The sequence below is a fragment of the Gorilla gorilla genome, chromosome 2 (genome assembly GCF_029281585.2).
Source record: "Gorilla gorilla gorilla isolate KB3781 chromosome 2, NHGRI_mGorGor1-v2.1_pri, whole genome shotgun sequence".
Taxonomy (NCBI): domain Eukaryota; kingdom Metazoa; phylum Chordata; class Mammalia; order Primates; family Hominidae; genus Gorilla; species Gorilla gorilla.
Window position 1 is genome coordinate 140905806 of NC_086017.1, and position 27902 is coordinate 140933707.

General features: G+C 38.8%; 1 protein-coding gene across 14 annotated transcripts in view; it reads right to left on the minus strand.

Annotated features, from left to right (window-relative positions):
• TMCC1 (transmembrane and coiled-coil domain family 1) overlaps nt 1-27902 on the minus strand; it is a 243445-nt gene that overhangs the window by 67651 nt on the left and 147892 nt on the right. The window contains exon 1 of one of the 14 annotated variants that reach the window (XM_063704168.1): nt 7318-8148. The exons of 12 other annotated variants lie outside the window; for them this stretch is intronic. In XM_063704168.1, coding sequence (XP_063560238.1) covers nt 7318-7359 — 42 coding nt within the window. In that variant the 5' untranslated portion in view covers nt 7360-8148. Of the gene's footprint in view, nt 1-7317; nt 8149-27902 lie in introns of those variants that run through there. One more of the 14 variants, XM_055381562.2, reaches the window with a different exon arrangement.

The following is a 27902-nucleotide window of genomic DNA, read 5'->3' on the forward strand; positions in this document are numbered from 1 at the left end:
CCACTGTGCCTGGCCTCAGCCACTTTTACAACCTAGTTCTGCCCATGAAGGTGCCAGTGATTGCCACCTCAACTGCCCGGCAGATAAAGCACCCTCACCTGTTTGCTTTCTCCACTGCGTGCCATTCATGCCAAGCTCCCTTTTAAAAGCAGCTGCTTTCTGCTCCAAAGCTGAAGTGGTACCCTTAAGGCAGGAGGCCTGTATTTCTTCCCCAAAGCTAGCTTTGGAAAAAAAAGTCACTCTCTTTATACCAGACCTCACTATTGTTATCGGACTCTACAAGTGGTGAGTGCCTGAGTCTGTGTTTCAGTGACATTTCGAATAGTGCTGGCACATAACAAATGCTATTTATTAAATAAGAAACTGACAAATTTTTTCTAATGAATTTTCCCCTTCAGCATGTAAATCTTATTTCTCCTGTCTTAAATAAACTTCTTGACTCCATTCCCTTCACCAGTTACTTCCCCAGTTACCTCTTCCTACTGCAGTGTAACTCATAAAGATTATTCAAACTCACTGTCTACAAATTATTTTCTTCCCATTCACAAACCCACTCAACTGGCTTTTATCTCATTGGTCTACTAAAAAGTTTCTGTTGAGGTGACCAATCATCTCCAAATTACTAAATCCAAAGAGAAGTTCTTAGTCCTCTTCTTATTGACCTATCTGCAGCATTTGATATACTTGATGTTTCCTTTCTCCTATGAAGAATTTCCATACTTGGTTTTCCAGTACACCATCCTCTCTAGATTTTCCTCTTCTCTCATAGGTCAATCTTCTTCCTTTTCTTCTTCTCCCTAATTACATTTTCTGCCTAGAACTTTCTCCTTAGTATCCTATGACTCTAAGAGTCTCTAGACTCAAAAATGTCACTTACCTATTCAACATTCCCACTTAGATGGCTGATGGACACCTGAAACTGAACTCCAGCACTTTCCCACAAAACCTGCCCTCCAGCAGCATTTATATCTCAGTTAATGACAAATCTATTCTTCCAGCTGTTTAGGTTAAAATCCTCATAGTTACTGATTTCTTTCATACCTTACATCCAACCCGCCAGAAAATTCTGTTAGCATCGCCTTCAAAATACATCTAAAATCCAACTACATCTTATAATCTTCACTTGTACTTTAGTCTGAACTATGATCATATATTGTCTGAGTTACTAAAATGATCTCCCAACTGGTCTATCTTGCCCCCATATCTGTTCTTAATACTACAACCAGAATGATCCTTTAAAAACCTAAGTCAAATCACATCAGTCCTCTGCTTAAAATTCTTCAATGAATTCCTGTGATACTATCAAATACATAGTTGACCCTTGAACAACAAAGGTCTGAACTACATGGATCCACTTATATGCATATTTTTTCCAATATATTGGAAAATATTTTGGAGATTTGCAACAATTTGGAAAAAAATGGCAAATTGCATAACCTAGGAATACCAAAAAATTAAGATTCGTGAATTAATGCATAAAACATATGCAGACACTAAGTTTATTTTATCATTTAACACCATAAAGTATGTACAAATCTTAAGTTAAATCTATCAAAATTTATACAAACACTTACATGGTGCCATTTGCAGTCAAAAGAAATGTAAACAAAGATGCAGTATTAAATCGTAACTGCATAAACTGCATAAAATTAACTGTAGTATATACTGTGCTACTGTACAATTTTCACAGCCACCTCCAGTTGCTAGCAGTGAGTGAAGTATTGCAAGTATCCACTTAAAGCGCATGTGACACTAATCACCTGAGTGACCAGTTCCTCTCTCCAGTAAACTGCATATCTCAGTAAAAAGCGATCTCTTGAGACTTCTCTATTATTTTTCACTGTGTTTAGTACAATACTGTAAACCTTGAATAATACCATGAGATGCGTAAGAAGTGTGACTAGTGACACTGAAGTGCTCCCAAGAAGCAGAGAAAATGTCATGACATTACAAGAAAAAGTTGATTGCATGATATGTACCATAGGTTAAGGTCTGCTGCTGCGGTTGCCTGCCATTTCACACAGATGATTTGTCTTGTAAACATATGTAAGTACAGTACTGTAAATGTGTTTTCTCTTCCTTATGATTTTAGTAATATTTTAAAATTAAAATAACATTTTCCTTATGATGTTCTTAACATTTTATTTTCTCTAGCTTACTGTATTGTAAGAATAGAGTATATAATACATATAATATATAAAATATGTGTTAATAACAGTTTATGTTATTGATAAGGCTCTGGTCAGCAATAGACTGTTAGTTAAGCTTTGGGGGAGTAAAAAGTTATACACGGATCTTTGATTGTGTGTGAGGGTCCAGCACCCCTAATCCCCACTTTGATCAAGAGTTAACTGTATTTGGTCTTCTTCTCCTTTTCCTGGCATACAACTACTAAAATCCTTGGAATCTCCAAAGTGATGTGTCTTTTTGTATGCTAATAAGACGGCTGATGGTTGGCAGCTTCAGGATGAGGCTGGTCATCAGAAAGACCAAGGCATAATTAGAGAACTGGCATTTCAGCCCCACCCCCCAACCTCTGGGAGGGTAAAGGAAGGAGAGTGAAGGTTAAATGATCACCAATGGCAAGCAATTTAATCAATCACACCCACAAATGAAGTTTCCATAAAAACCCAAAAGGACAGGGTTAGTGAGCTTCTGGATAGCTGAACATGTGGAGTTTCCTGGAGGGTGGGGCTTAATGGAAGCACTGCATCCCTTCCCATATGCCTTGCCTATGCATCTTTTCATCTGCATCCTTTATAATAGGCCAGTATACACGTTTTCTTGAATTCTGTAAGCCACTCTAGCAAATTAACTGAATCCAAGGAGGGGGCTGTGGAAACCCCAATTTACAGCCAGTTGGTCAGAAGCACAAGCAAAATAACCTGGGGCTTTCAATGGGCATTGGAAGTGGGATGCAGTCTTGTGGGACCCAGTCCTCAACTAGTGTAATCTAATACTATCTCCAGGTAGACAGAGTCAGAATTGAATTGAATTAAAGGATACCCAGCTGGTGTCTGCTTCAGAATTGCTTGCTGGTGGGAAGAAATCTCCACAGACCTGGCATCAGAATTGTGTTGTTGAGAGGATAGTGGGAGAAACTGAGTATGTTTTATCCACTCAATTTCCTTTACACTCAAATGGCCTTCAAAGGCACATCTGATTTGGCCTTCTTTATGGTAGATTAATAGCCACATTCATCCAATCTCGTATACCCTTCCCTTTATAATTTGGATTTCCCACTCCTGTCAAGAGGTGGCTTCTGGCCAGGCATGGTGTCTCATGCCTGTAATCTCAACATTTTGGGAGGCCAAAAGGCAGGAGGATCACTTGAGCCCAGGAGTTTGAGACCAAGCCTCAGCAACATGGTGAGACCCCACCTCTACAAAAAAGAAATAAATTAGCAAAGCGTGGTGGCACATTTTTGTGGTCCCAGCTACTCAGGAGGCTGAGCCAGGGGGATGGCTTGAGCCCAGGAGATCCAGGCTGCAGTGACCTGTGTTTGTGCCAGTGCACTCTAGCCTGGGCAACAGAGTAAGACCCTGTCTCAAAAAAAAAAAAAAAAAAAAAAAAAAAAGAGATGGAATGTATTTCTCCATCCAGTGAAACTGGGTTTGGTCATGGTCTTGCTTTGGCCAAGTGAAGTGTCAGCAAATGTGACATGAGCAGTGAAATGTTAGCAAATGTGACACAAGCAGAGGCTTAAAAAGTATTTGTGCATTGGAGTCTGTCCTTTCTTGTTGCACTGAGATCTCCAGCACACTTTACATCTCAGTTATTGACAACCTCATCTTTATAATAGCTATTCAGGCTAAAATCCTTGTAGGTTGTCTACGTGGATGAGTGTTAAAAAGAAAAAATAAAATAAAACCTTGAGAGGTCCAGCCAACAGCCAGTACCTACTACCAGACACAGAGGAAGGGAGGCCATCTTAGACCATCCAGGTCCACGTGAGCCCCCCAACAATTATAATGACACGAGGCAAGACCAGCCTAAGAACCACCTAGTGGAGCCCAGCCCAAATGGCTGACTCAAAATTGTGAGCAAATAAAACAAGTTATATTAAGCTAATATTTTTATTATTTTTTTAAAAGACAGTCTCACTCTGTCACCCAGGCTGCAGTGCAGTAGCCTGATCATAGCTCACTGCAGTCCCAAACTCCTGGGCTCAAGCGATTCTCTCACCTCAACCTCCTGAGTAGCTGGGACTACAGGCACACACCACCATGCCTGGCTAATTTTTATTTTTTTTAAAGACAAGCTCTCACTATGTTGCTCATGCTGGTCTTGAACTCCTGACCTCAAGTGATCCTCTTGCCTCAGCCTCCTGAGTACCTGGGATTACAGGTGCAAGCCACTGTGCCTGGCTAAGCCACTAAGTTTTAAGGTGGTGTGTTACACAGCAATAGATAACTGATACACTGTATTAAATCTCTCACACTCCCAATTCCTGCCACTCTTCCCTCTCTTAATTATTGCTCTAATCATACCAACTAACCTCTTTTTAATTCCTTGTAAACACTGTGAAAACTCCTGCAGTTATTCCGGCTGTACCCCCTGCCTGGAATGCTCATTCCTCAGCTGAATGGCTAACCTGCTCTCCTCTTTCAAGCCTTCCTTCAAATGTCTTGTTTTAAATGAAGCTTATGCTTACCGTTCTATTAAAAATGGCAGTCTACCCTCAATGTCCAGCACTTCCAATCCCTCTTACCCTGCTTTATTGTATTTATTTATTTTGAGAAAGGATCTTGCTCTGTCACCCAGGCTGGAGCGCAGTGGTAATATAGCTCACTGCAACCTCCACTGCCCTACCCTGCCCCGGGATTCAAGCGATCCTCCCATTTCAGCCTTCCAAGTAGCTGGGACCACAGAGTCAGCTACATTTTTTCTTCTCAAATCCTGCCTTCAAAACGTTCATTCTGTAATTTGGAATGAACTCTTCACAAAGCATGTGCAGGCTGGGAATAGTGGCTCATGTCTATAATCCCAGCACTTTGGGAGGCCGAGGCAGGCGGATCACGAGGTCAGGAGATTGGGACCATCCTGGCTAACACCGTGAAACCCCACCTCTACTAAAGATACAAAAAAAAAAAAAAAATTAGCTGGGCGTGGTGGCGGGCACCTGTAGTCCCAGCTACTCGTGAGGCTGAGGCAGGAGAATCGTGTGAACCCAGGAGGCAGAGCTTGCAGTGAGCCGAGATGGCGCCACTGCACTCCAGCCTGGGCGACAGAGTGAGACTCCGCCTCAAAAACAAACAAACAAACAAAAAACACAAAGCGTGTGCAATCTCATGCAAGGAGGTCATATATGAAACCCTATCTATAGCAGTTTTATGTATCTAGATTGTTATATTAAAAGTTTTAGATACTAGGGGCAAGTACCTCATTTGTGAACATTTTAATCATTGTTTCAATGAGAATATTTTAGTTTACCAATCAATAAATAGTTCAGGTAAGAGAGAGACAAAGGTAGGGAAGCAAGGAAATAGTTTAATCCAGGGATCCCCAACCCCTGGGCCGCAGACCAGTACAGGTCAGTGGCCTGTTAGGAACCAGGCCACACAGTAGGAGGTGAGCAGCAAGCAAGTATTACCACCTGAGCTCCACCTCCCGTCAGATCAGTGGTGGCATCAGATTCTCATAGGAGCACAAACCCTATTATGAACTGCGCTTGCGAGGGATCTAGGTTGCATGCTCCTTATGATAATCTAACTAATGCCTGATGACCTGAGGTGAACAGTTTCATCCCCAAACCATCCCACTCCAACCTTGCCCACAGACACCCCGACCCCATCTGTGGAAAAACTGTCTTCCACAAAACCGGTCCCTGGTGCCAAAAAGGTTGGGGACTGCTGGTTTAATCTACACTCACTCACTCAGGTACTAACTATATTGTTTTGATCATACTGTCTCTACTCTTATAAGTTAATGCAATCAGCAAATAAAATCAATTAAAAATATTTAAACTATGTTTTATGCCCTCCCCCACCTGACTATCAATAATGGAAAAAAAGGAGTTAACTTCTCTTTTACTGTTAGTCTCCACCCACTATTCCTTTAGGGCTCTCCTACGAATCCTTTCCTTCTGATCACCCCATTCACCCTGGGCTAGCATTCTTAATAAAATAGATAAGTAAACTGACCTTTTATAACCTCAGAACAAACAGAGATGTGTCAGGGGTTTTGAATCCAAGATATATAGCAAACAACAGAAAAAGAGGGTACAGACCAGAGGCACAAATCTGTTTAAAAAGTTGGCATTTAAATTATCAACCATAAGGCATAAGAGGGTAATTCAATATCAAATTTCACAGTGAAAAATCTGTTTGGATCTTAAATCCAACTGCTCAATAGCAAACAATATGAATGTACATTAACTTCAGAATCAGGCAAAACTATAAAGAATCTGCTTTGCTTTAGTATTTATCTCTTAGAAAATATGTATCATTTATAAGATCAACTAAAAAATGGCAAGATCAACTAAAAAAATGGTAAAATCAAACTATAGGCTAAGTTTGTACTCAGGACTATGGATGAAATGTGAAAATGGTGGTTGTGTTGAATAAAGCTGGATCATCCTCCAATCCAGTTTTATCTCAGAGATTTGTTCTGCTGATCTGGAGATACAAGTTTCACACTGAGATATGTGTATATTGCTTTACAATTCAGAAAATTTCCAAGTCCTTGGGAAAAATACTTTGAAAATAAGTAGCTGAGCACTAAGAAATATTTTTCTCTTTTTTTTTTTTTGGCCATCCAGATCCATCAAGAATTTTTTTTTTTAATTTAATAAGTATTCCAGGTGGCTCTAAATCAAATTCCTATTTGTTATGCATGCCTGGCATCTTCAAATTTAACCCATGTTTTTCCCAAGCAGTCCAAGGCAAATGAAACTCTTGTTCATTGAAAGAAACACTGATTTTCCAGTAACTATTTCGCTTGAGAAAGTGAGGATGACATTTACTCTGCAATGAAGCAGCCCATTACACACAAGAGACGGGACACTCCAGGATGATCTGAGCATGTCCATACAGCTACAGAGCACCCTCTACATTCTGTCCAAATAGCTTTGGGTAAAATGAACAACTAGGAAACACATATCATGCTTCTCCATTATTACAACCTTACACAAATCAGTCCTAAAATAGCAAATGCCCCTGGCTGAGATCTACTGCTGAAAAACGCTAAGTTTCAGCAGCTCAGGCTATTTCCTTTGTCTCTCTATTCAACCAGCCCCCACTTAAAGCTGCAGGACTAACTATAGGATTCAGGAAGCGATTTTTTTTTTTTTTTTTTTTTTTAAAGACAGATACACACACTTATACAACATACGGTTTCCGAGGAGAGTGAGGGCTCCATGCTTGTGAGAGAGGAGGAGGAGGAATATGCCGAATAACCCTCAGGTTTCTCCCAGATTTGAACATGTTGTACTGTGGCATGAGGTCAGCAGTGACTGACTCCAGCCCTGTGAGGCTGAATTCTACCCTGACAAAGCAGTATCACTGTAATATGAAGCAAGAGGATTCAGGGCATGTTGGCAGCTGTACAGAATGCCTGTTCTAGAAAGTAATGGCAGTTCCAAAACAAGAGATCTATGGTGTCACATGAGATAATCTTCAGCCCAGTTAAGCAATAAGCACCCGAAATACTTTGAATCCCAAACACAGGCAGCTCAAAAGTTTAATGGTAGAAAAGAACTTTTCTCCTTGACCCTATTTTGTGTCTGGAGGAAATAATCAGGAAGAAGAAAACTGGAAGAATCACTGGTTAATTTGATCTGTATCATAAACAACATACTGATTCTGATCTGATCTGTTCCTGGGCACTACGACCTAGCTGAAGAACCCCAAACCACCTCTGTGACTTTACTATGGAACAGGGAGAATATTCTGGAAATACATTTTTGGTAATGGATATATGCCAGAACTGAAGGTGTGAATAACCTCATTTTTCACATGTGCCCAAAAGGCAAACCTAATATACATCACCATTTCTTTTTAGTTCAAGAATGTGTGCCTTTAGAAATTCTTCCTCCAAAGAAGAGGGGCACTAAAAAAGGAGCCAGAACATGAATTTTCTACCAAGAGAAAACAGGGCAATGCAGACATTCCTTTACATTTTATGGTGTCCCTTATACTATGAAAGTTCTATTCTAGACCAAAAGTGACCCAATAGTTTTATAACAAGTAAAATTTAGCCAGGAAACACAAGACAATGGAGATAAAACAAAACTGTACTACAGCACTAATGGGAAGGTAAATCTATAAGAAGTTCTTCAATAGTTCAGTGGGATAAGGAATAAAGAAATAAAAACTTTTTTCTTCAAGATACACTAGCTTTGTTTTTATACATATAGCTTACTAATATTGGATTTTAAAAGGAGATACATATAACTTATTTACAGATTTCCAAATTTCTGATAAAGTTTTTGAGGATCTACATTTGTGCCCAAAAACCTAAAGATAATCATACAATTTCGTTTTCTTTTTCTTTTTGAGACAGGGTCTTGCTCTGCCATCCAGGCTGGAGTGCAATGGTGTGATTTCAGCTCACCGCAACCTCCGCCTCCTGGGCTCAGGTGATTCTCCTGCCTCAGCCTCCCAGGTAGCTGGAATTACAAGTATGTGCCACCACACCCACTAATTTTGTATTTTTAGTAGAGATGGGGTTTCACCATGTTGGCCAGGCTGGTCTCAAACTCCTGACAAGTGATCCTCCTGCCTTGGCCTCCTAGAGTGTTGGGATTACAGATGTGAGCCACCGTGCGCGGCCTAATCGTACAATTTCTAATACAATTTTTTCATTCTTTAAGAATTTTACTTCAATAAAAACGAAACATAGCATCTTATTTTTTTAAGTAAATAGAAAAAAGAAATAGAAAAAAGTCATTATAGAAATAGAAAAAAGAAAATAGAAAAAAATCATTACTGGATTGTTTCAAAGCAGGTAATTTTGAAAGACTGGATAGGCAAGTTTCCTGTATTAATAAACTTTTCTTTAGGTCATTTTATAAGAACCTCTGAAAGAGTAATCTACTTTGAACACTGATTTTTTTTTTTTGTTACACTTACACTATCAAAGGAAATTTTGATTCCCTAGTTTTAAGATGCACAAGAAACAGTGCCCAGAATGGTGGTTATTACCAATTGAAAAGAAACAACCGTACTAAATTTTTTAGTTCTGAGCTTCTTTTTTAGCAATATCTTAACACAAGGCCAAGAGAAAAGTCTGGGAAAGCAGTAAACAGTCCTTTGGAGTATGGGTTTTAGTCTACTGCCAAAGGTAGGAGATACAACTAATGTTTTGATTTCTACATTTGTACCCAAAAACCTAAAGATAATCATTCTATGAACCAGGATAGGAATAGAAGGGAACATCTAATAAATTATGTAAATCTGTATAGGTACAGACAGGTACCTGTATCTACCTGTATGTACAGGTACAGACTTTAGGCCAAAAGGGAATAGGCATTAATATGGAACAAAAAGAGTCAGTCATACCTTATCTGTAGAGGAGAAGTAGGACTAACAACAGAGTGAAACTTTTGCAGCTCTAAATTACTATCCTCAATGTTGGAGACAAAATTTTCTAACTAGAAGGGCTTTGTATTTATTCAATAATTCTTACTATGTGCCAGGCACAATATATGGGACATTTAGGGACACAAAAATGAATAAGATGAACAGGTTCTTGCCCTCTACTGACTTTTGAGATCATCTGTGTTCTCTAGGCTACTATTTCTCAACATTAAAACAAAACAAACAAATAAAAACTTTACATCCTCTACAATACGGTCTCACTCTACAGTCTAGCTATGCATTCCTACCACTCTGGAATATTTTATTGTGCTTTACTGTCTGTAGTTTATAGTTTTAAAACAAGAATTATATGGACTCTACTTTTTAAAAAGTATACCTCTCCATTAGAGATTCTAATATCTCAAGTCTCCTAGGGATGTGAAGGCCGGGCATGATGGCTCACACCTGTAATCCCAGCACTTTAGGAGGGCGAGGTGGGAGGATCACCTGAGGTCAAGAGTTCGAGACCAGCCTGGCCAACATGGTAAAACCCTGTCTCTATTAAAAATACAAAAATTAGCTGGGCGAGGTGGCGCACACCTGTGATCTCGGCTACTTGGGAGGCTGAGGCAGGAGAAATGCTTGAACCCAGGAGGCAGAGGTTGCAGTGAGCTGAGATGGTGCCACTGCACTTCAGCCTGGGTGACAGAGCAAGACTCTGTCTCAAAAAAAAAAAAAAAAAAAGAACCACTGTTCAAACCAAACATCTTATTTTGTAGTACAAAACCCTAGTCTTTGAAAGGAGAATTGAATGATGTAGTTGTGGCCCTATCAGATCTAGAATCCACGTGTACTGATTCTCCATTTCTGTTCTTTCTACTAAACCATGGTGTACCCTCCTACAATGTTGTTCCTACTTCATGCACTGTCATACCAATCTGTTTTTTTATGTCACCATTGTATGAAAACAATGGAACAAACAAATGAACAAAAACAAAAACTCTTCAATTTCTGCAATGTACTCACTTTGCAGAGATGTTCATGGTTTGGTATTCCTGCCTTATAGCTACACTATATAAATCCTCTGTGGAGGCTTTTTTGGGACAAATTATTTCTTTGGAATGCTGTTTGACTGCATGATCAATGAAGGTTCCTTTCTAGCCCCAGAATTAATTCTGAGATTGTCTATAGTGCTATGTGAGGTTTTTTGGAACCTTACTGAGGATCAATAAATGGTAGAAAAATTCTGGGGAAAACTGATTAGGTACACAAAGAATGAAGTTGGTGGGCTTCATTTTTATAAATATGAATTTTAAATCTTTATAAAGATGTAAGTCTATAATCATCAAAGCTTACAGAAAAATAATACATTTTCAACATGTTTAAAATAATCACATTTTACATCTTTATAAATAACAGGCAATCTTCAATTATTCCTTCTTAGATAATGGAGTCTCTTAATGTTTCTTGCTAAAGGAATATAGATAGTCCTGAAGGTCTGAAGGAAAGCTGAGAAAGCTGTTACAACAAAAATAAAACAAAAGCCCTCACTATCTGCAACTGACAGTAATTTGGAGGTCCCTAATGAGCCAACCCTCCTGGTACTGATGCCCCACGTAGTCTTCTTCCCATACTGACTTTGGGCTTGGTGACTAGCTGTGACTAGCTATAGCAAACGGCATACTATCAACAACTATGCAAACAGAGCCTTGTTAAGTTCTTGCAAATTGGGGATTATTTGAACTCAGCTGCCATGCTACAAAAAAGCCCAACTAGTGTAATCAAGGTCCCTGGCCAAAAGCCACAGCTGAACTCAGAGTCAGCAGCTAACATAAACAGCTAGCATGTGAGTGAGGCTATTTGGACTTTCTGATCATCCCAATACCTCAGCAAACTTAATAAACTTTGCTTTGACCTAAAGCAGAAGGGCTCTGTATTAATTTATTCAATAATTCTTATTATGTGACAGGCACACTATATGGGACATTTAGGGATATAAAAATGAGTAAGATAAACAGGTTTAACCTAAAGCAAAGTTTATTAATATAGGGAACTTGATACAAACCAGAAGTGCCTGGTCAACCCACAGAATCAAGACAAATAAATTGTCACTTTAAGCTACAAAGTTTTTTTTGTTGTTGTTGTTCTGAGATGGAGTCTTGCTCTGTCGCCTAGGCTGGAGTGCAGTGGTGCGATCTTGACTCAATGCAACCTCTGCCTCCAGGGTTCAAGCGATTCTCGTGCCTCAGTCTCCCAAGTAGCTGGGATTACAGGTGCTGGCCACCACGCCCAGCTAATTTTTGTATTTTTAGTAGAGATGGGGTTTCACCATGTTGGCCAGGCTGGTCTTGAACTCCTGACCTTGTGATCTGCCCATCTCGGCCTCCCAAAGCACTGGGATTACAGGCGTGAGCCACCGTGCCCAGCAAGCTACAAAGTTTTTAAAAAATTTCTTAACACCACAGAATTTACTTTTTACATATGTGTACAGTTCTATGAATTTTAAAACATGCATAGACTCATGAAACCACCAGCAGTATAATCAGGATACAGAGAAGTTCCAAAAGACTTCCTTATGTAGTCACACCTAACCCCACCACTAACCCTTAACCTATTCTTTTTTACTATAGTCTTATCTTTCTGAGAGTGTCACATAAACAGAATCATACAGTATATAACTTTCTGAGACTGATTTATCAACACAATGTCTTTGAGATGCATAAAGGATGATGCATATATCATAGTTCATTCCTTTTTATTGCTGAGTAGTAGTTCATTGTATGTATATACCACAGTTTATCCATTCACCTGTTGAAGGACATTTGGATGGTTTCCATTTTTTAGCAATTGTGAATAGAGATGCCATAAACATCAGTGTAGAGGATTTCATAGAAATGTAAGTTTTCATGTTTCTAGGTTAAATACCTAGGCATGGATTTACTGGGTCACATGTTGAGAGTATGTTTAACTTAAAAAAAAAAATCACCAAATTTTTCCAGAGTAGTTTTGCCATTTTCCTTTCCTACCAGCAGTGTATGAGAGTTCCAATTGTTCTCTGCATCCTTGTCAGCATTTGCAACTGTCAGTTTTTTATTTTAGTCATTTTAAGAGTGGTACCTCATCAAGATTTTAAATGCATTTTCTTAATGGATACTAAGGCTAAATATCTTTTTATGTATTTAGTTGTCATTGTATATGACAACTTTTGTTGTCTGTTTTAAAGAATCTGTTTAAGACATTAAAGAATCTTTTGTAAAGAATCTGTTTAAGACATTTGACCATGTATTATATAGGGTTTAAAAATAAAACTATTGAGCTTTGACAATTTTTTATATACAGCTGTTCCTTGACTTTTGCCTCAATAAATCAACTGTGAGATGAAAATATTGGCCAGGCGCAGTAGCTCACATGTATAATCCCAGCACTTTGGGAGGCCAAGATGGGAGGTCACTTGAGGCCAGGAGGTTGAGACCAGTCTAGTCAACACAGCAAGAATCCCATCGTAAAAAAATAAAATGAAAATATTGCAAGTTGAAAGTGTATTTAATATACCTAACTTACTGAACCTCATGGCTTAGCCTAACCTACCTTAAATTGCTCAGAACGCTTACATTAGCCCACAGTTGGCAAAATCATCTAACGCAAAGCCTATTTCATAAAAAGGAATGAGGCCAGGCACAGTGGCTCATGCCTGTAATCCCAGCACTTTAGGAGGCTGAGATGGGAGGAATATTGAGCTGAGATGGGAGGAATACTTGAGCCCAGGAGTTCAAGACCAGCCTGGCCAACGAGTGAGACCTTGTCTCTGCTTTTAAAAAAATTTTAAAATAAATAAAATAAAAAATAGAAAAATAATTTATTGACTATTGTACTGATAGTGAATAACAGAATAGTTGTACAGGTACTCGAAATATGGTTTCTGCTAGACATATATTGCTTTTGCACCATTGTAAAGTCAAAAAAATTGTTAAGTTGAACCATTTTAAGTCAGGAACGATCTGTATTCTGAATATAAGTCCTTTGTCAGATATGTGATTTACAAATTTTTCTCCCAATATGCAGGATGCCCTTTAATTCTCTCGATAGCATCTTTCACAGATTAAAAATTTCCTGTGTTGTTCTAAAAGTTTCATAGTTTATTTTATATATTAATTTATGATTTATTTTGTGTTAATTTTTATATAAGGTGTGAGAAGTTCAAGTTTTTGCCTACAGATTTCTACTTTTTCCAACACCTCTTTTTGAAAACACTATCCTTTCTCCATTGAATTGCCTTTGTATTTTTGTGAAATATGAACTGGCAATATTTACGTGGGTCTATTTCTGAACTTTCTATTCTATTCCATTAATCTACATGTGTACCCTTTTACTAATATGGCCTCATCTTGATTACTGTAGCTTTATGGTAAGTCTGAAAGCTGGGTAGAATAATTCATGTAACTTTATTTTTCTTTTCCAGTATTGGTTGACTCTTCTAGTTCTTTTGCCTTTCCATGTATATTTAAGAATAAGCTTGTCTATCTCTACAAAAAGGTCCTGCTGAGATTTCTGATTGGAATTGTGTTAAAAGGATAATAGGTAATGCCTACAAAGAACTGTGTGTACATAAATCAACAGTTTACATGAAGTGGACCAAATTCTCAAACAACAAACTACCAGAATTACCTAAGATGAAATAGATAACCTGAATGGTTATATAACAGTTTTTAAAATGAAATTTTGTAATTAAACATATTCTGAAAAAGAAATCTCCCTGTGGTTTCACTAAATTCTACCAAACATTCATTACAAATAAATCAATTCTATACAATCTGTTCCAGAAAGCAGAAGAAGGAGGAACTCATTTTATGAAGCCAGCATTATCCAGGAATTAAACCCGGAGAAGATCTGTTAAAACAAAACAAGACAGCAGACCAATAGCCCTCATACTAGCAAATCAAACCTAGCAATGTATATGAAGAATAATATACCATAACCAAGCAGGGTTTGTATCAGGAATGCAATGCTGGTTCAATATTTGAAAACCAAGCAAGGTAAGCAACATTAGCCCAGAGAAGCAAAACCACATGATATCAATTTATACAGGAAAAGCATTTGAGAAAAGTCAACAGCCACTCATTATTAAACTCTTAGCCAATTAGGCTGGATGCGGTGGCTCACACCTGTAATCTCAGCACTTTGGGAGGCCAAGGTGGAGAGATCACTTGAGGCCAGGAGTTTGATACCAGTCTAGCCAACATGGTGAAACCCTGTCTCTACTAAAAATACAAAAATTAGCTAGACATCGTGATGCATGCCTGTAATCCCAGCTACTTGGGAGACTGAGGCACAATAATCACTTGAACCCAGGAGGCAGAGGTTGCAGTTAACCGACATCGTGCCACTGCACTCCAGTCTGGGTGACAGAGTGAGACTCTGTCTCTAAATAAATAAATAAATAAATAAGAACTCTTAGCAAATTAGGAATAGAGGGGAACTTCTTCATTTTTTTTTTTTCAAACAGGCGTGAGCCACCGTGCCTGGCCCCAAATTTTTTTACACAGCAGCTAATTTCATACTTACTGGCTTAAGCCATCCTCCCACCTCAGCCTCCCAAGGAGCTGAGACTACAGGTGTCAGCCCCCAAGCCCGGCTAGTTTTTTGTATTTTTTTTGGTAGAGACAGGGTTTTGCCATGCTGCCCAGGCTGGTCTTGAACTCCTGAGCTTAAACGATTCACCTGCCTCAGCCTCCCAAAGGTCTGGGATTACAGGCGTGAGCCATTGTGCCTGGCTTCCCGTATGTTTTAAAGAATCTCTAGATTTATAATACCCAATGCAATGCCTACACATCACTTCATTCACATGGATTCAACATAGTATTTCATGTGTGGCAAATTCAAATTTTGCTTTTTGGAACTTTTTGAAATTTTTTTTCTAAATATTTTGTGTAGACTGGCATAGTATGTTGCAACCTTGCTAACCTCACTTAGTTCTAGGAGTATTCTGTGGATTCCTTGGTTTTCTACATATACAGTGATGTAGCCAGTGAATAGAAATTGTTTTACTTCTTTCTTTCCAATTTGTATGTCTTTTATTTCCTTTTCTTGATTTATTTTACTGGCGAGAACTTCAATACCAACAGAAATTGCCAGAGAGGACATCCTTGCACTGTTCCCCAGCCAGAACTCCAATGTCAGTTAAGTTTTCAAAGTCTTTGCAGTGCTTTTTGGATCTGTCCCACAGATGCACCACCCACCCTGTTGCCAGTCTGGGACTTGGCAATGGTCTAACCCCTACTTCATTTCTCAAAGTCTAGGTATACTGTTTGGGGTCAGATTTCTGCATGCAGACTGCATGAATAAGCTCAAAAATTCATAATAAAATTTAAAGAGTTTATTTTCAAATATCTCATAATCTCCCAGTACTTTCTAGGTCAATGGGATTCCCCTTTCTCATTACCTAGTCAGAAAGCTGGTATGTTATTTACTCTGCTCAGCCATACAATTTCCATAATAGTGCCTTTGTTTGGAAGCAAGCAGATGAAGGTGGGAGAAAAAAAGCAATTGAGACTCATTCCACCCTCTTGTGACCACAGCTCCACTGATCTGAGAATGGTTCCCTAAAATCAGAGTTTTAAGCTCTTGCTAGACCCCAATCTGCTGTCACTGCAGGACTGCTTGAGGTTCATGGTGCAAGAGAACAGAGGAAAGAAAAAGGAAAAAAGAAAAAGTTTCTGTACTTTCTATTAGTATTACAATATCGCCTTCCCATTCTTTGAACCAGAACTGAAGGCTTCTCCTAGAGTTCTCTTATCCACATTAATGTCCACTTAGGGGTTTTAGGCTGTGCTGAGTTGAAGCCTGGGGATATGAGAGACGGGAGAATGATAAATTAAACCCTGGTTCAACAGTACTTCAAAATCTGCTCCTTCTTAGTGCAACTTTTAAGATACGTCTTTTGGAGTCCTCAAATAGTTGCTCTAGGCCAGGTGTTTTAGCTGAGTTCAGTAGAAAAGACAGGTGAAATGTGTTTGCTCCATCTCACCCATAACAGGCATCTTAAGCCACGAAGTTCTGAGGTGAACTGTTACACAGAAATAGATAACTGGAGTACAATCCAACTCAAGAAGCAATCATTCAAGTGTGGTGTACATGAAACAACACAGCCTTTATACATCTTCTCTAGAAAAGTCACCAGATAATTATAAAACAGATGCTATCAGTTCAATGGCAGACTATCTCTGCTTTCTTACCTTGGCTTCTAAGAAACAGATTCAATAGTTTCACTATTGGAGTAATCAAAGTGATAGCAATAAAAACCATGGAAGCCTCTTAGTAGATGTGGGTTTATTCTGCTGTCAGGTATAATTTGTCAGTAAGGGTTTGGACATTTCATTCTTTCATGCCCTGACTGGTATCAGTCAGAAGAATTAAGAGAATCATTGGAGGAAAAGGGAACAACGAGGAAAAATTTGGAAAGTGGAAATGCCCTAAGGGAAAAAATTTTCCCCAAAGTTATTCTTGTATAGAATTCCTAAAACAAGGTTTTAGTTTTGCGGTCTTGAAAACAGAGTATTTCGCCAGCAAGCAGCATTTCATTCAGAATAGCCTACCAACCTGTTTGTATAATTAAGCACTAATATTTCCTGAATTAAAATATCTAGGATGTCAATCAGCTCCACTAGCTATCATAAGCTTTGCCCAACATAAACAAATCACTACACAGAAAGAAACTGTGTAGATAGCACCATTTCACATCCACAAACAGGCAAAAATTTTAAGTGTTTGTGAAGATGCAGGTCAATGGGAACTTTCACACACTACTGATAGGAATAAGTTAGCATAATCACTCTGGATAGCAATTTAGCAATATCTAGTTAAACAGAAGATGAATATACTGTACAACCCAGTAAATCCATTCCTAGGAAGTACTAGATAAATTAGTATATACTAGAGAAACTCCATATATTTGCACAAGAAGACATGTTCAAGAGTATTCACTGCAGCACTGTTTATGAAACAATGAAATACTGAAAACTGTACGTCCATTAACAGGAGAATCAACTTACAAACTGGTATGTTCATAAAACAGAATACTATACAACAAGTAGATCAGAACTATATGTATCAATGTAAATAATTTCAAAAGCATGATATCAAGTGAAAAGAAATTTTGCATATACAGACTTGCATAAAATGTAAAAGAGAATCATTTACATAAAATTTAAAATCATGTAAAACAAAACTATATGTTTTTTTATGGACAGATGTACATGCAATACAAGTACATAGACATATTTGTTCTTTGAGAGGCTGAGGTGGGCAGACTGCTTAAGCTCAGGAGTTTGAGATCAGCCTGGGCAACATGGAGAAACCCCGTCATTACAAACAATATAAAAATTAGCTGGGCTTGGTGCTGGTGCCTGTAGTCCCAGCTACTTGAGGCTGAGGTGGGAGGATTGCTTGAGCCCAGAAGGCAGAGGCTGCAGTGAGCTGTGATTGCATCACTGCACTCCAGCATGGGTGACAGAGGGAGATTCTGTCTCAAAAAACACAAAAGAATAAAACACATATGTTAATGAAAAACACTAAATTCAGGATAGTACTTGTCTCTGAAGAAGCGGAATGGATTGAGGAATGGTACACAAAAAAATAAAAGTACTAAGTTTGAAAAGCTTGGTAATTGTGCCTGAGTGTTTGTTATGTTATTCTCTTTTTCATTTTTCTTGCATACAGCCACCCATTAATCTCTTTATTTTTCTGTTCGAATTTTTTTTTTTTTTTTTGAGATGGAGTCTCGCCCTGTCGCCCAGGCTGGAGTGCAGTGGCGTGATCTCGGCTCACTGCAAGCTCCGCCTCCGGGTTCATGCTGTTCTCCTGCCTCAGCCTCCCAAGCAGCTGGGACTACAGGCGCCCGCCACCATGCCCGGCTAATTTTTTTACATTTTTAGCAGAGACGGGGTTTCACTGTGTTAGCCAGGCTGGTCTCTATCTCCCGACCTCATGACCCGCCCGCCTTGGCCTCCCAAAGTGTTGGGATTACAGGCGTGAGCCACTGCACCCAGCCTCTGTTCGAAATATTTTATAACACAAAAATCAGAAAGAAAAAAACTATGAGAACATATATACATTACATTGTTAACATTCAAATGTTTAATGAAAGAATATTCTAACAATATGTTAGCTAAACACATACACATTTTGCCAAAAAAGTGTGTTTAAGCAAGCTAAAAGGGGCCAGGTGTGATGGCTCACTCCTGTAATACCAGCACTTTGGGAGCTGAGGCAGGAGGATCGCTTGAGGCAAGAGTTTGAGACCAGCCTTGGCAACACAATGAGATCCTGTCTCCACAAAAAAAGAAAAAGAAAAAAATAGCCAGGTGTTGTGGCACGCACCTGTAGTCCTAGCTACCTGGGAGGCTGAGGCGGGAGGATCTCTTGAGCCCAGGAGTTCAAGGCTGCTGTGAACTATGATTGTGCCACTGCACTCCAGCCTGGGCGACAGAGCCAAGACTCTCTTAAAAAAAAAAAAAAAAAGCAAAGAGAACCAGGGATTATGAAGATCTAATACGTTTCAAAAGTGCATGTAAGAGAGCAAGTGAAAAACAGGTTAGCTTCTGTTATATCCTAAGTAAAGGTCTTATGACTCAAAGACAGTAAGGAGAGGAGCAGCCTCTATGAGCTCTCTTGCTTTCCCTGCCATCATCTGCTACAATACAGTACAGCAGGTTATTTGGCACATCTTGCAGCCTGGCAGTGATTTCGTTCAAAGCTGCGAACATGGTAGAAGCCTGCTGACCTTCTGGGGGTACTCCTGGAACATCAGAGAAAGAAAAGTCTATATGGAGTAGAGCCAAAAGACCTGCTCTTATCTGTAGACCTTAAGTAATGTACTTTGGCCAGAGTAGAAAGGGGAGTTTTACTCATTCTATACTCTCTTCTGGCTCTCATATGACTTGCTGGGAAAGAAAGTAGAGAATTTGTTTTTTTGATCTTACAAATGACCCAAAAATCTGCTGGGTCACCTGAGTTAAGGCTGTGGATCTCGTGCAGGGATTGTGAGGCAGATGAGCAAGTGATCACCATGTTCACTTGGTATCTACTGGCACAAATGCCAAACTATCAATTCTACTGACTCATCTGCATCTGCAACTGGCAGGACATATCTGTATCCCGTGCGGAGCCTGCCAGAATGCTACACTGTAGAGTCACTCAGGATAGTGAAAACTGTGGCAATAATTTTATCACACAATTGTTTAATACTTTAGTTACCTATCCCTTTATGCTAGTTGTACAATGTTAGGCAAAAACAAGTCTAGGCCATTTAATAATTGTGATGAAACTTCTCCTTTAAAAAAATGAAGGCTGGACTAGTAATGACAATTATTATTTTCTTTTCTTTTTTTTTTTTTTGAGATGGAGTCTAGCTCTGCTGCCCAGGCTGGAATGCAATGGCACAATCTCGGCTCACTGCCACCCCCACCTCCCAGGTTCAAGTGATTCTCCTGCCTCAGCCTCCTGAGTAGCTGGGATCACAGGCGCCCGCCACCACGCCCAGCTAATTTTTGTAATTTTAGTAGAGACAGGGTTTCACTGTGTTGGTCAGGCTGGTCTCGAACTCCTGACCTCATGGTCCACCTGGATCAGCCTCCCAAAGTGCTGGGATTACAAGCGTGAGCCACTGCGCCTGGCCACTATTATTCAAGTATGAGTACCCTTTCTCTAACTTTTAATTATAAAAAATTTCAAATATACTGGAAAAAAAACAGAAAAGATGTTATAATAAACAGCCATATACCTACCACCCATATTCAACAACTGTTAACCTTTTGCCATATTTGCTTCACCTTCACACATATGCAACCCTAAACCACTTAAAGTAAATTACATATGATCCTCCACACTGCTATGATCTGCATGTCTCCCCAAAATTCGTATGTTGGAACCTAATACCCAATGTGATAGTGTTAAAAGGTGGGGCTTTTGGAAAGTGATTAAGTCATAAGGGCTTCACCCTCATGAATGTGACTGCTGCCTTATAAAAGAGGCTAGAGGGGGGCCGGGCGTGGTGGCTCACACCTGTAATCCCAGCACTTTGGGAGGCTGAGGTGGGCGAATCACCTGAGGTCAGGAGTTCAAGACCAGAGACCAGTCTGGCCAACATGGCAAAACCCCATCTCTACGAAAAAAATACAAAAATTTGCTGGGCGTGGTGGCTCACACCTGTAATCCCAGCACTTTGGGAGGCTGAGGTAGGCGAATCACCTGAGGTCAGGAGTTCAAGACCAGAGACCAGTCTGGCCAACATGGCAAAACCCCATCTCTACGAAAAAAATACAAAAATTAGCTGGGCGTGGTGGCACACACCTGTAATCGCAGCTACTCAGGAGACTGAAACGGAGAATTGCTTGAACCCAGGAAGCGGAGGTTGCAGTGAGCCGAGATCACGCCGCTGCACTCCAGCCTGGGCAACACAGCAAGCCTCCATCTCAGAAAAAAAAAAAAAGAGTTTTGATGGAATTCTCTTGCCCCTTTCACCATGTGATGATGCAGCAAGAAGGTGACATCTATCTATGAGAAATAGGCCTTCACCAGACACCAAATCTGCTGGCACCTTGAACTTGGACTTCCCAGTTTCCAGAACTGTGAGAAATAAATTTCTGTTGTTTTAAAACTACCCAGTCTAGGGCATTTTGTTATAGTAGCCCTACAAACTAAGACACACACCCCAAAATACTTCAGCACATATCTCCAAAATTTAAAGCCATTCTCCTAAATAACTACAATGCTATTCTCACACCTACTAAATTTACCATAATTTCTTGATATCATCTAATATTCAATGATATTAAAAAGTTGACCACTTAAAAGAGTTCCACTGTAACCAAGGATCTAAGTGCACAGGCTAGCAACCATTGGCCTATGAGTCACATGTCTTAGGGCAGAAATAATATAAACTCCAGAACTATACTTCTTTCTTAAAAGAAAGAGAGCTCAGCCAGGCGCAGTGTTTCACGCCTGTAATCCCAGCACTTTGGGAGGCTGAGGTGGGCAGACCACCTGAGATCAGGAGTTCAAGACCAGCCTGGCCAACACGGCAAAACCCCATCTCTACTAAAAATACAAAAATTAGCCAAGCTTGGTGGTGGGCACCTGTAACCCCAGCTACTCAGGAGGCTGAGGCAGGGTAATCACTTGAACCCGGGAGGCAGAGGTTGCAGTGAGCCGAGATTGTGCCATTGTACTCCGGCCTGGGCAACAGAGTGAGACTCCGCCTAAACAACAACAACAAAAAAAAAAACAAAAAAAAAAGAGAAGAAGAAAAAAGAAAGAGAGCTTTCAATTTTCACTTTTGGCTTTTCAGTTCTAACACTGTATGTTTCAAAAGGCACTCTACTCAGGCGTCACGTTAATTAGGAAGCAGTATTCCTGGAATAGATCTTCATATATTACACAATTCTGTTGCAGTACCAGTTACTAATCCATAATCTACTTTACTTCCAAACAGGAATTTAAAATGACTTGTAAAACTTATTTGTTTTTAAAAAACTTTTAATAACAACTACTGTTTCAATAAAAACTACAATTAAAGAATACAAGTTATAATGGGAGACAGGGAAGCAGACAATTGAACTAGAAACATAAACCAAGGCTAGCTACTGCAAGTGAACACTTTTGAGTTTTCTAGCAACCAAAGCAAAAATGGAGATAGCATGGTTTCATTGTAATTTTTTTCATTGGCGATTAAAAAAAGTGTTTAAGAATAGAATTTATCTCCACTTAACTGGAGGAGAAATTTACACATGGACTTTTATATAAGAAGAACTAATAATTAAAATCTTTTTTTGGTTTTTGTTTGAGACAGGGTCTCACTCTGTCACCCAGCCTGGAGTGCAATGGTGAAATCTCAGCTCCCAGCAACCTCCGCCACCTGGGTAAGTGATCCTCCCACCTCAGCCTCCTGACTAGCTGGGACTACAGGCACGCGCCACCACGCCCAGCTAATTTTTGTATTTTTTGTAGAGATGGGGTTTTGCCATGTTGCCCAGGCTGGTCTCAAACTCCTGGGCTCAAGAGACACATCTACCTTGGTCTCCCAAACTGCTGGGATTAAAGGCATGAGCCACCATGCCCAGCCTAACTAAAATCTTTAAGAATTATCTTTTTTAAAGATTAAAAGATATCCTTCACAGATGATTCTTTTTTTGAGACAGAATCTCACTCTGTCTCCCAGGCTGGAGTCCAGTGGCACGATCTGGGCTCACTGCAGCCTCCACCTCCCGGATTCAAGAAATTCTCATGCCTCAGCCTCCTGACTAGCTGGGATTATAGGCATGCACCAACACACCTGGCTAATTTTTGTATTTTCAGTAGAGACGGAATTCTACCATGTTGGCCAGGCTGGTCTCAAACTCCTGACCTCAAGCGATCCACCCGCCTCGGCCTCCCAAAGTGCTGAGATTACGTGAGCCACTGCGCCCGGCCCACAGATGATTCTTATAACCATCTACAACAATAACCAAGTGCTTATAAAATCATAGTTCAGTGAATGAGTTTCCACATGAGCTGAAGGAACACAGTTTAAGTCTGTAGCCTTCTGGTAACCTGACTTGATACTGGAAGAGAGATAGTCTAGTAAGGAACAGGTCCCTTAGCATATTATTACCAAATATTAAGTATCTAATCTCCATTTTTGTCACAAGTTGGTCAGCACACAAGACTGAACTCACTGGCAAGCAGTCTGGCAATTAGCATATAATCTCCATGTAAAACAGCCTAAAAATTTTTTTCCCCACTATTAGTTTCCTTTACACCAAACAGGTTCAATGTCCTGTTGCATAAGTTAATGGAAGAAAGAAATATTGCGAAAACCTGAGGAGTCTAATTTCAGATTCCCTGATCTTAAATACTACATAGGAAAGGGTAAACTAGATTTAAGATTCTTACTTTTGGTTCCCTCTTTTGCTATTCCTCGTCATTTATTAAGCACACAAGCACTTACGTGCAAGGTTAGCATACAGCATTAGTTTTCTCTCAAATAATGTTTCTCAACTCAATTGTTCCTTCTGAATCCCAGTCCTGCCATTTCAGAGAAACAGAGCAGTGTAAGTGAGAACAGCTCAGGTCTTTGCAATCTCTGAAGACGTCCTAGTCTGCACGTGTTTCAGACTGCCTTGCATGGAGCCTGGGCCCAATATATACTAGTTACCTTTCCTGTTCCATACTTCCATCTCAGATGTATTCTCCTAGATACCAATCACTATGAATTTCTATGCAGAAATTGCGAGTCTGCTAGTCAGAATTAGAGTTCAAAGTTCTTTGCTTCCCCTGTGCCAGCTGACGACATCTCCACACCTCAGTTCTATCCAAGAGAAGCATGTCCACTGCTTGATAACTTAGTAGCACAAGTAAAGCTTAAACTTTGTACTCGTCATTAAAAAGGCAATGGCATAGGATAAATCAAGGAATAAAAATTGTTCTGCTCTTTTCTGTACTTCCTTTCTGGTATGACTCTTAATATATTCCCAAATAATGTTTCCTAACTCATGGGAGTTCTCAACTCAACCACGGGAAGGGTGAGAAGTATGCAAAAAGCTGAGATCAGAGCTATAAAGTACTCAAGAGATGCTTAGTTCCATGACATTGGGAAAGTAACCACAGGCCCTTTATCGGTGGGGTGAGAAGAGTATAAATATGAGAACCAATTCTAACAAATGATTTTCTCATAGTTCAAAGCAAAGTCTACCTATCTCTACAAGCTGTAATTTATTTTGGCCTCTTGTACTTACCACTGTTCCCCATTGTGACTTCATTACCTCACTGGTCTTCTCTCTTTGACTCCTGAACAAAAATTTCAAAGATTCTAGCACACGCACAGATAAACTATTATTTGACTGGGCTTTACAACATCTAGTTCTGGTACTTATAAGTTAATCAGATAGCATATACCTTTAACCTTATTAACATATGACACTCTTCCACTTCACCTCTGAGATCACCAATCTCAGGACTCATTGCCCCTTTGGAATTATACCTTAAGCTTTCATATGTCTAATATGTCTAATAATTTTAGTCTCATTGCTAGTATCCTATTCCCTTTCCATATCCACCCACCAGGATCTATTATCTTTCAAGCAAAAATCATGGTGATATAAAGAAATCAGGAAGAACTGGATTAGAATCACTGCTGTGTTGACTGACAGTATAACTTTCATAATCACTGAAAACTGGTTTCTTCATCATCAAAAGGAGGATACAGCATCCCTTACATAATTGTTTTGAATAAAGACACATGTACTATCAGCTGCTACTAGTAGTACTGCACTGAATAATTTCCAAATTTCAAATATAATAATCCCTTCTATGTGTATGGCTCTTTAAAAAGTTTCCAAAGTAATTTGACATTATCTCCATTTTATAAAAGAGAACATTGAGGCTTGCAAAAGTCCTGCATATGTTAGAGCCTCAGTAAAGGCAAGCTACCATTCAGAAGGCCATGATTTATTCAAGGTCACACACCTAATATAGATTACAATTAGAACTAAGGACTTCTGACTCTTCACTAACAATCTTTCTACTACTTTGCCACTGAGTTAATTGTCTCTAATTCTGTGCTGCTATATTTATTTGAAGGAAATAAAATTATAAATTACATTTTTTATGCTCGATCTCTGCTTTAACTGCTTTCTGTTGGCTTTATCTTATAAATTTAGAGCAGCTCTCATATACTTAAACTTGTCTCCATTTCTCCATACATTTATTATAATCACTGAAGATTCCACAACTTATTCAACAGAAGAGGTTGAGATCATCAGTTATGTCTTCTACCACTTCAACTTCATTCTCTAATTCCGTATTTTAACTCTTACTTATATACAACACAGGCAAACACCTCTCTGATTCAAATATCTTATCTTAATCTCATATAATTCACATAATTTATCTAGAAACCAGACTGGAATGCTATCATTTCTGCTATTTAAATTCCTCCTTTAAAGACAATGCTGTTGGGAGATATACCTAATGCTAGATGACGAGTTAGTGGGTGCAGCACACCAGAATGGCACATGTATACATATGTAACTAACCTGCACAATGTGCACATGTACCCTAAAACTTAAAGTATAATAAAAAAAAATTAAAAAAAAAAAAAATAAAGACAATGCTGAAGAATCATTTCCTCTGTCAAGATAACTCACAGGGAAAAGATGAATAGCCTTGATCTTTTGGATGAAAGACCTAAATCTAAAACTCTCGTAAGAAAACATGGATGTAAATCTTTGTGACCTTGAATAGTCAATGAGTCTGTTTGTGTTTTTTTCCTGGTCCTTGATTTAGGATAGGCAATGGTTTCTGAGATATGACACCAAAAACATAAACAACAAAAGAAAAAAAATAGATATGATCAAAATTAAAAACTGTTATGCTTCAAAGGACACCATTAACAAAGTGAAAAGATAAAAACCACAGAGTGAGGAAAGAATCCTGCAAATCATACATCTGATAAGGAACTTGTACACAGAATATATAAAAAATTATAAGTCAAAATTGAAAAGACAATCCAATTACAAAATGGACAGAGGACCTGAACAGACAGTTCTTCCAAGATGATTACAAATGGCCAATAAGCACATAAAAAGATGCTCAGCTCATCATTAACCATCAAGGAAGTATAAATAAAAATGTGATACTACTTCATACCCACTAGGATGGCTATAAAGACAGATAATAATAACAATTGGTAAGAATGTGCAGAAACTGAAACCCTCATATATTGCTAGTGGTAAAAGGTATGGCGTGTTTGGAAAATAGTCTGGCAATTCCCTAAATGATTAATCTACTCCTACATGTATACACCCAGGAGAAATGAATAAATGTTTCCACAGATATTCACAGCAGCGTTATTCATACTGTCCAAAAAGTAGAAACAACATAAATGTCCATCAACTGATAAATGGATAAAATGTGACATATCCACATAATAGAATATGATTTTGCAGTAAGAAATGTATTATGACATGGATAAACCTTCAAAACAATGTGCTAAATAAAAGTAGCCAGATCTGAAGGACCATGTATTACATGTTTCTGGAAAGAAGCCAGCCCCAAAGGACGACATATTGTATGATTCCCTTTATAGAAGATGTCCAGAATAGGCAAATCTATAGGGATAGAAAATAGATTAGTAGTTGCCTAGGGCCGGGGGAGAATGGGGAGATTGGGCAGTGATGCGTAAGAGGTATGGGGTTTCCTTTTGAGATAATAAAAATGTTCTAAAATTGTAGTAATGGTTGCACTCTGTGAATCTACTAAAAGCCATGGACTGTATACTTTCAATGGGTGAGGTGTATGGTATAAGAATTATATTTCAAAAAGCTCTTTCTAAAAAGTCACTCCTCCATGAAATATTTCCACAGACAAGTCTCACTTGTCAGTTTCCTCATCTTTGAAGCTTCTTAAGAAAAAATTCTTGGTTGAACCAAGTCTCTGGGGATGATTTGCTTGTAGTTTGTACATCTGAACTTAATGATCAACTAAGAATTCTAGAGGGATTGGGATAAGGAAGGAATTAAACATTCCATAAAAGACTATTTTTGTAGAAAAGTGTCATCTGTACTCCATGGTATCTCCTATGGTAAATCTGTGGAATTAAGCAGCTACCCCTCTATATGTTTATGTGAAGTATTCAGAGCAAAAAATTAAATCACAAAGTGACAAGATAGGGTTGTAGTAACATTACACGAATGGCACCATGGAATATGCATGACTGATACCAGAATTAGAAATACTGATAAAATTGTTATATTACAATGAACCATGGATTCTTTTGGATTAAAAAAAGTCTCTTCATTCTAAACAATTTACGACTTATTTTACTAAAAAGGCTACGATAGCTGGCAAATAAGCTAACCTATCTGCAAAATGCCCGTTCCTGCTAAAGAAAAAATTCTTGACCCAGAACTTCAAAAATAAAGTTAACTGAAGTCACAACGTGCTTGATATTTATTAACTCATTTTCCAATCAAGTTTTTAAAAATAACTTCACTGTTTTTAAAAAAAATCAGATTTCTTTTCATTCTGGTAGGTGTCATTTGCCAAGTGCACTTGTTTTAAAAAAAAAAAAAGAGTACAGTCATAATAGTATCTAATGAAGCTGTCCACAGCGAAAAGCCTCTTTAATTTCAGTGACACCTAAGAGTATGATTTTAAAAGACTTTCTTTGAAATTATATAAGTTTCTGGATTAATTCTGACTGATATTGTGTTCCATGTACCAAGTTAGATGCAAAATAGATGCTTACATAGCTGATAAGATATCTGAACCTTACAATTTCACCTTTTAACTTTAATACTGGCACCAAGTTAGAGGTCAAGGAGCTCTGGTAGCAATTTCAAGGGAGGACAC